Source organism: Miniopterus natalensis, chromosome 5, assembly GCF_054644295.1.
Source record: "Miniopterus natalensis isolate mMinNat1 chromosome 5, mMinNat1.hap1, whole genome shotgun sequence".
In the NCBI taxonomy this organism is placed as follows: Eukaryota; Metazoa; Chordata; class Mammalia; order Chiroptera; family Miniopteridae; genus Miniopterus; species Miniopterus natalensis.
The window spans coordinates 28,384,667-28,397,500 of record NC_142085.1 but is presented as its reverse complement, the minus strand read 5'-3'; the positions used below and the strand labels follow the sequence as shown (position 1 = coordinate 28,397,500).

The 12,834-nt window shown below is 40.0% G+C and overlaps 1 protein-coding gene across 1 annotated transcript in view; it reads left to right on the top strand.

Moving 5' to 3' along the window:
• Positions 1 to 12,834, top strand: part of EYS (EGF-like photoreceptor maintenance factor) — a 1,117,601-nt gene that overhangs the window by 1,023,817 nt on the left and 80,950 nt on the right. The window contains 1 exon segment of the mRNA XM_087817245.1: positions 10,331 to 10,499. Within this exon segment, the coding sequence (XP_087673371.1) occupies positions 10,331 to 10,499 (169 nt within the window).

Genomic DNA, 12,834 nt, shown 5'->3' with positions numbered 1-12,834 from the left:
CAGGGAAAGTTGACTATTTCTTCTTTTATCCATTGAATGTAAAAGAAAATTGTTACATCTAATAGTGTCAAAAAAAAAAAAGTGTTAAACAGGTATAAATGCCTTTTAAACTGTCCTTTACCATCCATAAGGTCACTGAACTGAGAAGCTTGCCTCCAGCCGAAAACACCTTTTGATGAAGGCTGGCCATTGTACACGGTTTTCAAAGAAATAGCGTGGTCCATTTTAACTTCCTGTCAACTGGTTCCAAGAAGAGATTTAGTTTTTTCCAGTGCCAAAAAGTTGAAAACTTAAACTTTTAATTGAAAAAGACTGAAGCCACTTCCTCTCTTGTATTTAAAACTCAAATTATCTCTTTCAAGATTAAAGAAAAAGAAAAGCAGCAGCCCACTTTTATCAAAGGTAGCGAAGCAGTGATGTATTATCAGCAGTTCTTTTCTCAGGAAAGTTGTTTTCAGTTCTCTAAGCTTTGAATCCCAATTTTATCAACTTAATACAAACTATTATGCTAACATCATGCCCTAAGTGTATGTAAATTTGAACCCCCATAGAATGGGTTTACAGTAAATAAAGCAGTTAAAATAAAATCACAGCCATTATACTTCAGAATTATTAAACTAACCTTTAAATGGTGGGAATTCTTTACATTTAATTAGTACATTCGGTGTAACAATAGGCTAAGGGGAAATGTTCTTTCTCGAAACACAAGCAACTGTGCATACCCCCAGTTTGCTTTGGAGAGTTTCACAGGCCAGCTGCCCTGACATCCTGTCCAGGTCAGCACTCATCCCAGACGCTTCGTTTTATAATGAATTATTATCATCATTGATGTTGTCGTCATCGTCAACAGTTGCATTAAAATGAGCTGGGATGCTTTCTGTTCAGTCAGCTCTTCTTCATGGATGTAGCTTTTATGTTCACAATTGTCCCCAAGAAACTAACCAAACAGTCTTCGGGAAGAACAGTTAGTTAAGGCAGGTACGTAACTGTATTTATTAAAGAAGATTGGGAGGTAGAAGAGGGTTCAGGGGGTCAAACATATAGTGATGGAAGGAGACCAGGCTTTGGGTGGTGAGCACACAAGGCAGTATACAGATGACGTTTTATAGAATTGTATACTTGAAATTTATATAATCTTATTAACCAATGTCACCCCAATAAACTTAATTTTAAAAGGTATACAGAAATAAATATAATATTTGAAAGATTTTAAAATAAAATAAGAATATGTATTCATTTAAGTTTAAAAAGAACTTTGCCATACCATGATCCACACACGTGGATATCTTACCGTGCAGTGATAACAAAATTATAATGGATAAATACTTTTAGTGCAGCCTTTCTTATTTTCATTGATATGGTAAGAACCTGGTCCAGCACTTTAAATTCTTTAGGTATTTGAGCCAAAGTTTATTTTCCTTCAGTTGCCTTTCTCCCAACACCAACTAGGGTTATAATCGATAGGCGCTCTTAATTTTAATCAAAACCGAAGTATTTTTATATTCATAACCTATTTCAATACCACTTAAGATACTCACGAGGATATCCATGATACTTCAAATAATATATGTATAAAAAATGAGTTCATTATATTCTCCCTCTGCTTCCCAAATCTGTATTCTTCAGTTCCAAGGATGACATCAAAATCTAATCAGTTGTTGCCCACCTGGGTGTGGCTCAGCAGCGGTTGAGCATTGACCTAAGATCCAGGAGACTGAGGTTCGATTCCCGGTCTGGGCAGATGCCCAGGTTTCGGGCTCAATCCCCTGTCAGGGGCGTGCAGGAGGCAGCCGATCAATGACTCTCTCATCATTGATGTTTCTCTCTCTCTCTCTCTCTCTCTCTCTCTCTCTCTCCCTCCCTTCCTCTCCAAAATCAATAAAAGATATATTAAATATATATATATATATATATTTTAAATCTAATCAGTTGTCCAAACCAGAAACCAATTATCAGGTTAGGTAGATGTTTTTCCTCTAAGCATCTATCAGATTACTTCTCTCCAAGCCCACATCCATTGGGTTTATCTGCACTTCCACTAAATTTCCATAGTAACCTCCTCCCAAATGGCTTCTCTGTGCGTAACTCAGGGTCTAGTCAGGGGTCAAAAGCCACATGGTTAACTTAGGCAAGTTTAATATGAATAATTATCAACTAGCCTTTTCAAAGAGCTTCCACGTTTGGGGAGCCAGAACACGTCCACAGGCCACTGTACTGGCCCCCAAGCTCCACAAGGACAGAAGCTCCTTTGTTCAAGACCTCGCTCTATGTATCTTTTCATCTGGCTATTGATTCGAAAACCAATAACCTGACAGTGGATCTGGCAGACACCACCATAATACAGCTAACATTGCCATAAAAGGGACAGACAGAATGGGCCTCCTGTTGTGATGTATTGAAAAGGACACATGTCACTTACATAGGATTCTACTAAAAATACATAGCCTGGCTCCCATCCTGGGGTAACGTCAGACAAATCCAAATTGATCCTCTAACTCTTCAAAAATGTCAATATCATGAAAGACAAAGAAAAGATTACAAATTAAGGAGACTAAAGAGATATACCAACTATAAATTGAAGTACAGGACATTATTGGGATGACTGAAATTTAAATATGAATTGCAGAATAGATAATGATATGAGAATAGTGTTAAATTTTCTGATTTTGAAAATTACATTGTAAGAAAAAAATCCTTGTTTCTAGAAAATACACAGTTGTTGGGGATAAAGAGGCATGATATCTGCCACATTCTCTTAAATGGCTTAATAATGATTTTATTATATATAGAAAGAGAGAATGAGAGAGAATATAGGGCAAAACATAAACAATGGATAAATTGGAGTGCTGACAATAGGGAGCTCTGAAATTGATTCAAAAGTAAAAGTAAAAAAAAAGAATCATTAACTAATAACAAGATTAACTTCTAAAAGGTAAAGAATATTTTAAAGAGTTTAGGAATAGTGAATATAGGTTGTAATCCCTACCTCTAGGGTTGAAAAAGAACACTTGGGGGAGGAACAGATTTGTAACGCACATGCGAGCGCACACACACACACACACACACACACACACACACACCCCCAGCTGGTATTTAGACCACCTTGGATAGAGTGTGGTCATTGGATGTAGCAAAGTTCACTGAGGTTCCACAGACCAGAACTGGTCCAGAGGAAGCTACCTTCAGGGGTGCTGAAAAAACAAGGAAGCCGCCTACAGGGGTGCTGCTGAAACTCATTGGGAAGCTGTCTTCTGGCGTGCAAGGGACCTCACTGAGAAACCCCCCACAGGGCTACTGAACTTTCAAAGATCCTGCCCACTGAGGGCCTACATCAAGCCACCCCCTAAAGATTTGGGAGAGCTCACTGAAAAGCCACACTTGAGGAACTGCTAAAACTTGCTGGGAATCTGCCCCCGGGACATCTGAGTCTAGCTGGGAAGCCACGGGAGCATGGGCTGAACCCTCAGTGAGAATTCAACTGAGGGGGTGCTCCTGAAACCACTGAGTTTCCAGCACAAGCCCCCAATAAGAGTAAGAAGAGAGGAAAGACTATCTGAACTTTGAAAAGAAGACCCTTCTTCTCTCAGTGCCCCTCCAATACATTTTCCCCAGGATGACAGTTCTAAAACATAGTATAATTATTTCCCTGCCCAAAATCCTTTACCCCAACATGGAGTAAAAGAAAAAAAGATGGGGAAATAAGTCAGGAGGAGATGGTGTGGGAAGTCAAGGGTTGATGCTGATGACTGCAACCTTATCTGTAGAGTGGGAACAGAAGTCATCTCTTGTGAGTGTGGGACACAGGGCTTAGAGATTGGGAAAGATCTGAACAAGTACTTGGTAGAAGGATGAAAAAAGTCAAAGCCAAAATTAATGCCAACATTTTGCCAAAGGAATTGGGAATGTTATCTGGACTAACATAAATGTGCAGATATGGTACAAGGAGGGAACTGCATGAGATCAAGGTCTGACTGGGTGTGGGACTCAGGAAATGAACTCTTGTCCAGTGGGTAAATATTAAATGGCAAATTTCATATTGTTCCTTATAATTGTGCACCAAATTTTGTGTCTGGGCCTCAGAATTATAAACAAAATATACCATGTAGTTCAGGGGGTAGGCATTAAACATCTTGCCAGTCAGTAATCTCAGGTCTGTATTGTTCAGAGCACGACTCCATATAAAAAGATTTGGGACAGTTCCACATGTCACATTCTTGTTCTAAGTGGCAGGTGTAAACTATAGATTAAGATCAAGCTTGATGAATTTCTTGCTTTTTCCCAACCCAAAATTAGAGTATGGATTTGAGGAGAGAGGGGGCCTGGAGTTAAGTGAGAAATTGCAAAAAACTCAATTTCTTGTTGCAAATTCAATGTAGGAATGTAATGATGCTCACAAAGAGTATTTCTTTGTTCATCAATGTGTATCTTTCTAAAGAGTTGTTGTGCACTATTTCTTATGCTTGTGAGGAATAAATTCCCCCCCTCAAGGCAATTTTGTAAATAGTTCCTAATATCAGAAAAGAACAACCATCATCATTGCGTGCTGTGTTTCCACATTCCTGACAACAGCTGAATTCACCATGGAAACAGCTGAGTAGAAATTGTATGTATGTGAACACCACTGAGGTCAAGGGAATGGGTAAAACAGCACTTCGTGGGCTTAAATATTTTAAGAGAATTTTTTTGCTTCTTTTTAATAGGAGTTAAAATAGCATTCTAAAAGCTTATACAAACTCTTCTAGCCTTAAATAGCGTTCAAATAGGCACATTATCTTTACAGGAGATTATCTGAGAACCCATAAGCGCTGCACTTACTGATTCTGTTATATTAGATTCTGCCCAAATTGCCCGTACAGTGCAGGGGACGGGAGATGGCTAATTCTGCAACGAGCACAGAGTAAGAAAATCTATTATGAAATTGTTGCTTAGGCACAAAGTCTAATCTTATGACGCTGAGATATTTTTTTTAATTGTAGAGGGGAGGCAATTGTCAACATAAAAATGATATATTTATTTGACAATTATTAATTCATCATTATGTTTTCCCAGCCCGCCTCTGTTCATGCCAGACTCCGCTCTTTTCTTACCCCCACAACCCCCCCCACCCCACCCCCCCACCCCCGTTAACTGACTCAGGCTCCACTAACTACATTTCACCTCTGCCACCTCCTCTCCCTAACACACAACGCGCAGCTGATCAGCGCCAAGCGCTGCCCTGGGCACATTGTCATGCAAATCTCCTTTAATGTACTTAGATGATGGCCATTTTTACCATGGTAGCTCCCTCTTTGGGGTTTGATATTTACTGAGATTCCTCCGTTGGAAGCAAAGCTTGAACTTCCTAAGGACTAGTGGGTCACAGGCAAAAGAAATGTAAACACCCTTTGCGGAGAAGGAAATTTCTGATCACCTGTCATTACCAATAAAGGCTTTTTTGTAAAGTGAACCATGGTTTTAAAAGAGAGAAGGAGGGAGACAGGAGAGAGAGGCAGATTATAAGGTAAATTCAATAAAATAGCCATGAGATTAAGTTGGACAGGCCCTAGAACAAGAAGAAACAAAACCATTTTTATATTGTTTGTGAATTACTGGCTGTGTGCATTCTTTCTTTACGTGTGATTCTACCATGTTTATTATTGCTCTTACCCTTTTTCATCTTCCGTGTGTCTACCTTAAGTAAAATCTTTTATTAAGCAAAAAGCTTCAGAAGCAGGACATTTTCCCTGAGCTCTCTGTTCATGGGTATATTACACAGACTGTATTCTCCAAGTTCACTTTCTAAGCCACCTTAGGATAATTTTGGTTTTGCATCATTTTTTTTCCTACTATTTTCACCTGTGGCTACTTTTAAAATGAAAAAATGTTAAACAGGATGAGGTGCCTTCCTATGAGAAGTTACCCTTTGGGGCAGCTCTTAGAGACAAAGAAAGACTCTGTGTGGTCCTGGAGCACCAGGTTACACACACAACTGACAATTCGTCTGAAAAGAGCTCAGCATTTTAAGGAAGCTGGGAGAAAGGCGGGTATCGCCTTGGAATCAGCAGACTCTTGCTGCGGCATGATATTCATGAAAACAGAGCGAACGTTCCACTTGAGCCACAGCTACTGGGGCTCTCATTTGCATTCTTTCTTACGCCTGTGCTTGGTTCTATAAATAGAGCAGCTTATACACAGAGATGGGTTGTTTCTGCCGATAGTAATTTTATTTTTCAGAAGTATCTAGAGACATAATTCATAAGGATTCATTCTGCACACTTTCCTGCCGAGAGCCTCCCACTCTTGACACTGCGGGTGGTAAACTTTGAAATCTGCTAATGATCCGTTAGATACCAAGAGTGCAGGAGAGTTATTTTTTTTAGTTAATAAATGCAGAAGTCCTTTTAGTTCTAGAAGGTTTTGAGGCATCTTGCTGTGTTATGTAAATAGGGGGCACCCTTTTCAAACTAACATCTTCGATTTTTTTTAAACAGTTCAATTTTCTAAAGATAATTTTTGATACCCATAGAAACTTAATGACCGTCATTTGATATGCTAACCATAATGTGACTTGTAATCGAATATGCTGGAGTGGTTACAGTGCCCAATTATATAGATGTTTGTATACACTTAGATAAGTGACATTTTTTTAACTAAGCTTTTAAATGACTGACTGAATTTTTTCCTACTTCATGTTGTTGTTAAATATAATGTACATGCAATAGACCATAAATGACACTAGTAAAATAAAAACCCTCTAATCTTCTTACTGTGTTTTCAGATACAGGTCAGTCAAAATGCAGCCCAAAAAAGAGAAAATTAAAATGCCCTGGCATCCTATTAATGACACAGTAGTCACTAATGCCCACCAGGCTTTTGCTCTGGTAAGAAAATCTGTCTCAGGGGAGCTGGCATAAACTCAAAGTAGGCCATGCAAAGGGATCACCTGATGACATTTTTTAAATGCAGAATCCTGGGCCTGACCCCAAATCTCCTAAATCAAAATCTCTCAAGGGGAGCCACATGGAACGTCCTCTCTGGCACCAGTCCAGAGACCAGCTTTAAGGCCTTAAAATCCTCACCACTGTTGAAATATGCATGTAAATTCACATAACATATGTTGTGTCTTACAGAGATTAGTTCATGAACTTACGTTGTCGTCCCTACGAAGAGCAAAGACGAGTCTTACATATCCCATGACACGTGGCTCTGTCAGGAATGCAGGTGCACAGCAAATATATTGGTTCACAGCAACTGGCAATAAATATGGTGTTCTGGTGTACAGGCATAAACGTCACCAATGCCTGGGGTGTTTCCCACACTTACTTTTAGTTCAGAAAAGTGCCCTGACTTGCCTAGAGGAAGGTTTGCAAAACAGTTTTCTGTACGGTTCGTAGGTCTGGGAAGTGTTAGCTTTTTAAAACTTTCTCGAATGAGAAAGTTTTTATTTCATGTGCCTATATTCTCCCATAACTAATTAAACAGCAGCCAACAAATTCCCGGCAGTGTTACAACATTTAAAGGAAACTGGGTGAAGGAAGGTGACATGTTTCAATCACTTTTTCCAAAAGTGGATATGACGTAAGGTTCTTCAGCCTCGGGGCATCCCTGCCCTGGCTGACGTTGCCAGTTGCTTCCATGTGGCGAGGCAGCAACCTGAGTTGAGTGGTGGTAGAAACAGCTGACCTGCTAGCTTTGGAGAAATTGGGATTTAGTAATAGGATCTTTGGTAAAATCTGAATAAGAGAAATGTTTAGGTCCAGGTGTTACACAGCTGGTGGTAAACAGGTTTTATTACAACTCTTGGTAAAATATCTGGAAATCCTTTGGACCTGAAGGTACAATTTGAAGTGAGGTGTACAGAGGCACCGTCATCTGGCAAAGTCTTAGTTGGTTAAAGCCGACTCTTTCTAATGAAATGGTACAGAATTATAAAATTGGCCTGAGGGCTTCCTTCAGATACTTGCCCTTGGTTAGCCAGATACGGTGATTTTCCCCTTTCTTGGAGTGTGTTCTATAGAATTTCTGTTTTTCTCTCGGCTCTTGCTGCCTGCTGATGTGCAGATGAGCGCAGTTAGTCATATCCGCGTGGATTTATGCAGCCAACTTTCCCCAACACCTGATGAAAACAGAAAGGAAAAGGAGCTTGAGTTATCAATAGCACATGATTAAAATTAGGGCTTTCCTTGTTTTTTAACATGAAAGCATCTTTCCTGCATCTCAAATATGGTGAGGTCTGTGTGATTAAAGCACTTCAATCAGCCAACATTTAAATTTGCTTGACTTTCCTACCCCGTGGTGTTCTCCTTTACTATAAGAAGACTAATGTGGTCCTTCCAGAGTGCAGCTTTCAAGAGTGCTGCACTCCTAGACTGAGTGCAGAGTACAGATGCTTAATACTGGGCTTTCAACTCCAAGTCAGGTGAGTGGAAACGAAGTTGCATTAAGTTTATCCGTGGCCCCAAACATTAAGTTCCTAACTAACACTTTAAGTCACACCAGAAGGTCTCCCCACACCCGCTAGGTGGCCTGGGTACATACTTCTACCACAGTTCTTGGGCAATGAGGAATAGCATTGGCTCAACGGTCCTCAAAACTCTGGTTTGTAGCCCAGAAACAGAAGCATGGTCTAAGGTGCTTTATAACCATCTTAGTGACACTGGTCTTTATTTTTCACCCAACCCTGGAAACCTATGAGATTCTATATCTGTATACTATGTGTAAAGCCCTATGCGAGCTGCCATCAAAGTTATAAAATGAGTAAATTACTGATCACCTTATGTGTCAGCAACATCTGAGGGCCTCAGAGCCCCACAGCCCTCCAAAGCTAGCTGTGTCTGCGATCTTGATAGGTAAAGGTTCTCCATGATGCTTTATCCCATTAGCAGAAATTTAATATAAAAGTGTAGACATTTTTGGAAAAGGAAACCTCTTCAGACTTCAAAGTCAGGTAGTCATTAGTATGAAAGAATCTGAAGCTTTCCAGCAAGTGAATTTATTTTGGACTAAGGGGATTAAAATATGTAAAGAAGGCATCAAAAGACCAGAATGGTGAGAAGTGTAAGAGAAAATCCATGGTATGGGCAAGATCTACAACTAGATTGAGAGGCTGAGTCATAAAGACAAAATATACCAGCTTTCTAATTCTTGGGGGACTGCTGGCACCTACCTTTAAGAGCTTGCAGTCATTTTTAGAAGATAAGATGTAAGCAGGAAAAAATAAAACCCTAAAGATCTATATATGGCAAAGTGTGTGGACTTAAGGTAATGAGAAGAAAAAAAGGAAGGAAAGGACATTAATATCAAATGCAATTCATTTAGTAGCAAGTGACACAAGGCCAACTCAAATTGGCTCAAAAACTTAAAAGGGGGGTTAAAATATATCGGCTCATATTACTACAGAGTAATGGCTTGATCTGGTGCCCAAATAATATTATTAATTATCTATCTGCCCCAGCTTCTTATATTTATGTTACTGGGTATTACTCTCAGCCAAGCTCTCTTCTCTGGATAGGCAGATGCCACCAGTGTTTACCAGTTTAGCAATCCCAGTTTAAAAAAAAAAAGCCAGTTGATCTGACTTGGCCCTTGTATCTATCCTGCACTAATCACTGTGACTGACAGCAAGAGTCAGAGTCTGCCCCGCCTGTCGGTGGCAGTGGACTGAGAGTGATGGAGGGGTGGTCAGCAAGGGAAACCAAGACTCTTGTTTCTTTAAAAAGGGAAACAGACGCAGGGAGGCAGAAGAGCAGACTCCAAGTGACTTTCCCTCCAGAGAACGCTTCCCCAGCAGGTGAGAGGAGGGTCTTCCCGAGCACAGCTTTCACAGGCACTCCCACCCTGGGGCCAACCAAACCATATTTTCAGCCAGTGAGTTGTATAGTCATCACAGCTCCCCACTGTGGTTTTCTTTCCAAATTACCACAAGGGCCTTCTTGGAGAACTGTCACCAGGCCTGAAATTCTCTGAGCTTTGAGCCTAAGACGGTTTTTTCCTAATAGGCATTTGAAGCACTTTATTAAGGCAACACCACGCATATTTAATAAAGCTCTGAAAAGGCACCTAGTGAGAAATAGAGGATGAGATAAGTCAAAAATAAAAATAGATGGCTTAAAATAGAATTCGTGGCTTCAGGCGATCTATAAAGCTCTTAATCTGCTTTCAATGCAAAGTACACAGCTACAAATGCTTGAAAGTTAAATATCTCAGAAAGAGTAAAGGAGGCGGAAAGGTCCCAATTAGACAAAACGTAATTGTACTTTTATTTACACATGTGTGCATGCATGCGTGTGTGTATGTTCATGAAAGATCCATTGTTTTCTGATTGAATTAATATTTCCTTTTGTCTTCTCAGCAACAGTGAAAACTGGTTTTGTGAGTGTCCAAGGCTGTACCCAGACAAGCTGTGCCAGTTTGCAGCGTGGAAACAACCCATGTAGAAATGGGCCACCTGTGTTCCTAAACCTGGGACAGACGTCGTCTGCCTCTGCCCCTGCAGGAGGCCTGGGCTCCTCTGCACGGACGGGGAGAGCACTGGATTATTAAGCGTGGAGCACTGGCAGAGGCGGCGAAGAGGGCAGAGGGCGCTCAGGGCAATCGAGGACCGCACCCGACTGATCAAATATGTCAGATCGTTTTCTTGGTTCTTTCCAAGTCAGTCAAGACAACATTCATTACCTAGAGAGTATTACGCTAAGTGAAATTAGTCAGTCAGAGAAAGACAAATACCATAGGATTTCACTTATACGTGCAATCTGAAGACCAGAATAAACAAAATTGAAACAGACTCATAGATACAGAGAACACACTGATGTTTGCCAGAGGGGAGGAGGATTGTGGGGCTGGGTGAAAAAAATGATGGGATTAAGAAGTGCAGATTGATAGCTACATAAAGACATGAGGATGTAAAGTACAGCACAGGGAATACAGTCAATGATAGTGCGGTAACTATGTATGGTGCCAGGCGGGTGCTTGGAATACCAGGGAGAGAATTTCGCAGGGTGTATGATTGTCTGACCACTAAGCTGTACACCAGAAACTGGTACACAATAGTATTCAATGTAAACTGTAATTGCAAAAAATTAAAAAGACAAGATCCATTAATGAGACTGGTCACTGAGCAGGTATTTTTCATACCCATCAAGTAATTACTAAGGAGCTAATGAGTTTTCCCTGAGGTTAGATTACAGAAAGTCTCCACATTATAAAATCTTAGTCATTCTGATGCCTAAAGACTAACAAGGAAAATCAGGTGCAAGGTATGAAATCAAATTATTTTACGTCGTTTTGGCAAACTGGGGATATAATTAACAAATATGTGTATTGTAGACCAGTTGTTTATGTTTAAAGTAACAAAGCCTATGGTAGTTATTATACACCAAGAATCTAAATTACAAATAATAGCCAGGTGCCTCTGCTTAGGAAAATCCAGTGTGTGGAAGCCCTAAATTATAAAAAGGTACAAGATTGCTTTAAGGAGCAAATTGCCTAAGAATGCAATGTTGGCTTCGACATACAGAAATGAACATGTCTATAAACATTTTCAGAGATAACGAAAAGTAATTGATATTAATATTTAATCAACTCGGGACTGGACATGTTTTGTATTTATTTTTATCATAAAGATAAAAACAAAGTTTACCCCTTTGGCACTGGAGGTATTTATTACCAAATTTTAGAATAAGGCTGCCAAGGTGAGCACAGGGCCCCAGGCCCTCTGTCCACCAACAAACAGATCCAGCCTTCGCTGACCCATCCAAAAGCTGGGGACCACACCCTGATATAGTAGGTATGAAAACTGAAAGTAGAATAAAGAAGAATCTGGGACTAAAAGGCACTGAAGTTTTCGGTATGTATGTCTTTGAAGGGAATTGAAACAATGGGTCTATGTGTAGCTAGAAGAGAGGAAGCTAAAAAGAAATTCCTACGTGAACCCATCCAGAGGAATGTCTCAAAGTAATTAGCTTACCCACTAATATATTCCACACATATGCCAGATTCATCAGAGATTCCTACCCTCACAGAGCTTACCTTCTAATTGAGAAGATAAAATAAAAATGGCTCAGGACACAAAATAAATTTATGAAAAGAATTATGAAGGAAACAAACAAGAAGCAATAGCGTAACCAGGTTGGGGCACTATTCTAGACAGGTGCTCACTATAAGAATGACTCCAGGCAAAGAGATATTTGTACCAAGACCTAAAAAAGAAGGAGCATGCCATACAAAAAGCAGGAAAAAAAAGAAACTATTCAGGAAGAAGGTTCAGAAAATGGAAGACCCTGAAGAAGAAACAGAACCTAGCCTTTTGGAAAAATGAAAAAGTTGCCACAATGGCCGGAGCCTAAAGGAGCAAGGGAGAAAATTATATATGATATAAGCAGGGCCTAGGTCATACAGGGCCTTGGGAGCATAAGAAGGTTCTAGACTTTTATTTCTGGGTTCCTTAAAAAGCCATTGGAATGTTTTAAAGAGGCAAGTAGTGCATATGTGGTTGTTTAAAACATTTTGACTGCAGTATAGAGATTGATCTTAGAAGGCTTTTGTCAGTGATCCTGACAAAAGATAATTTTGCCTGAGACAAGGGTGATGGCAGTGGAGGTGGAAATAAGTGGATGAACTTGAGGTCGATTCTGCAAATGAAGATAGAATTGACAGAACTTGCTGGGAAACATGTGAGAAAAGCTAAATCGAGAACATCCAGATTTCTTGATTTCATTTGCTGGAACTATAGGTAGGAGTTGGTGGTGCCATGAGGAAGACTAGAGTCATACCAGGATGTTCACAGGGCATTTGGGGAACTAAACAAGAGTTTTACTTTGTACAGATGATGGGAAAGATGCCTGTTAGATATCCAAA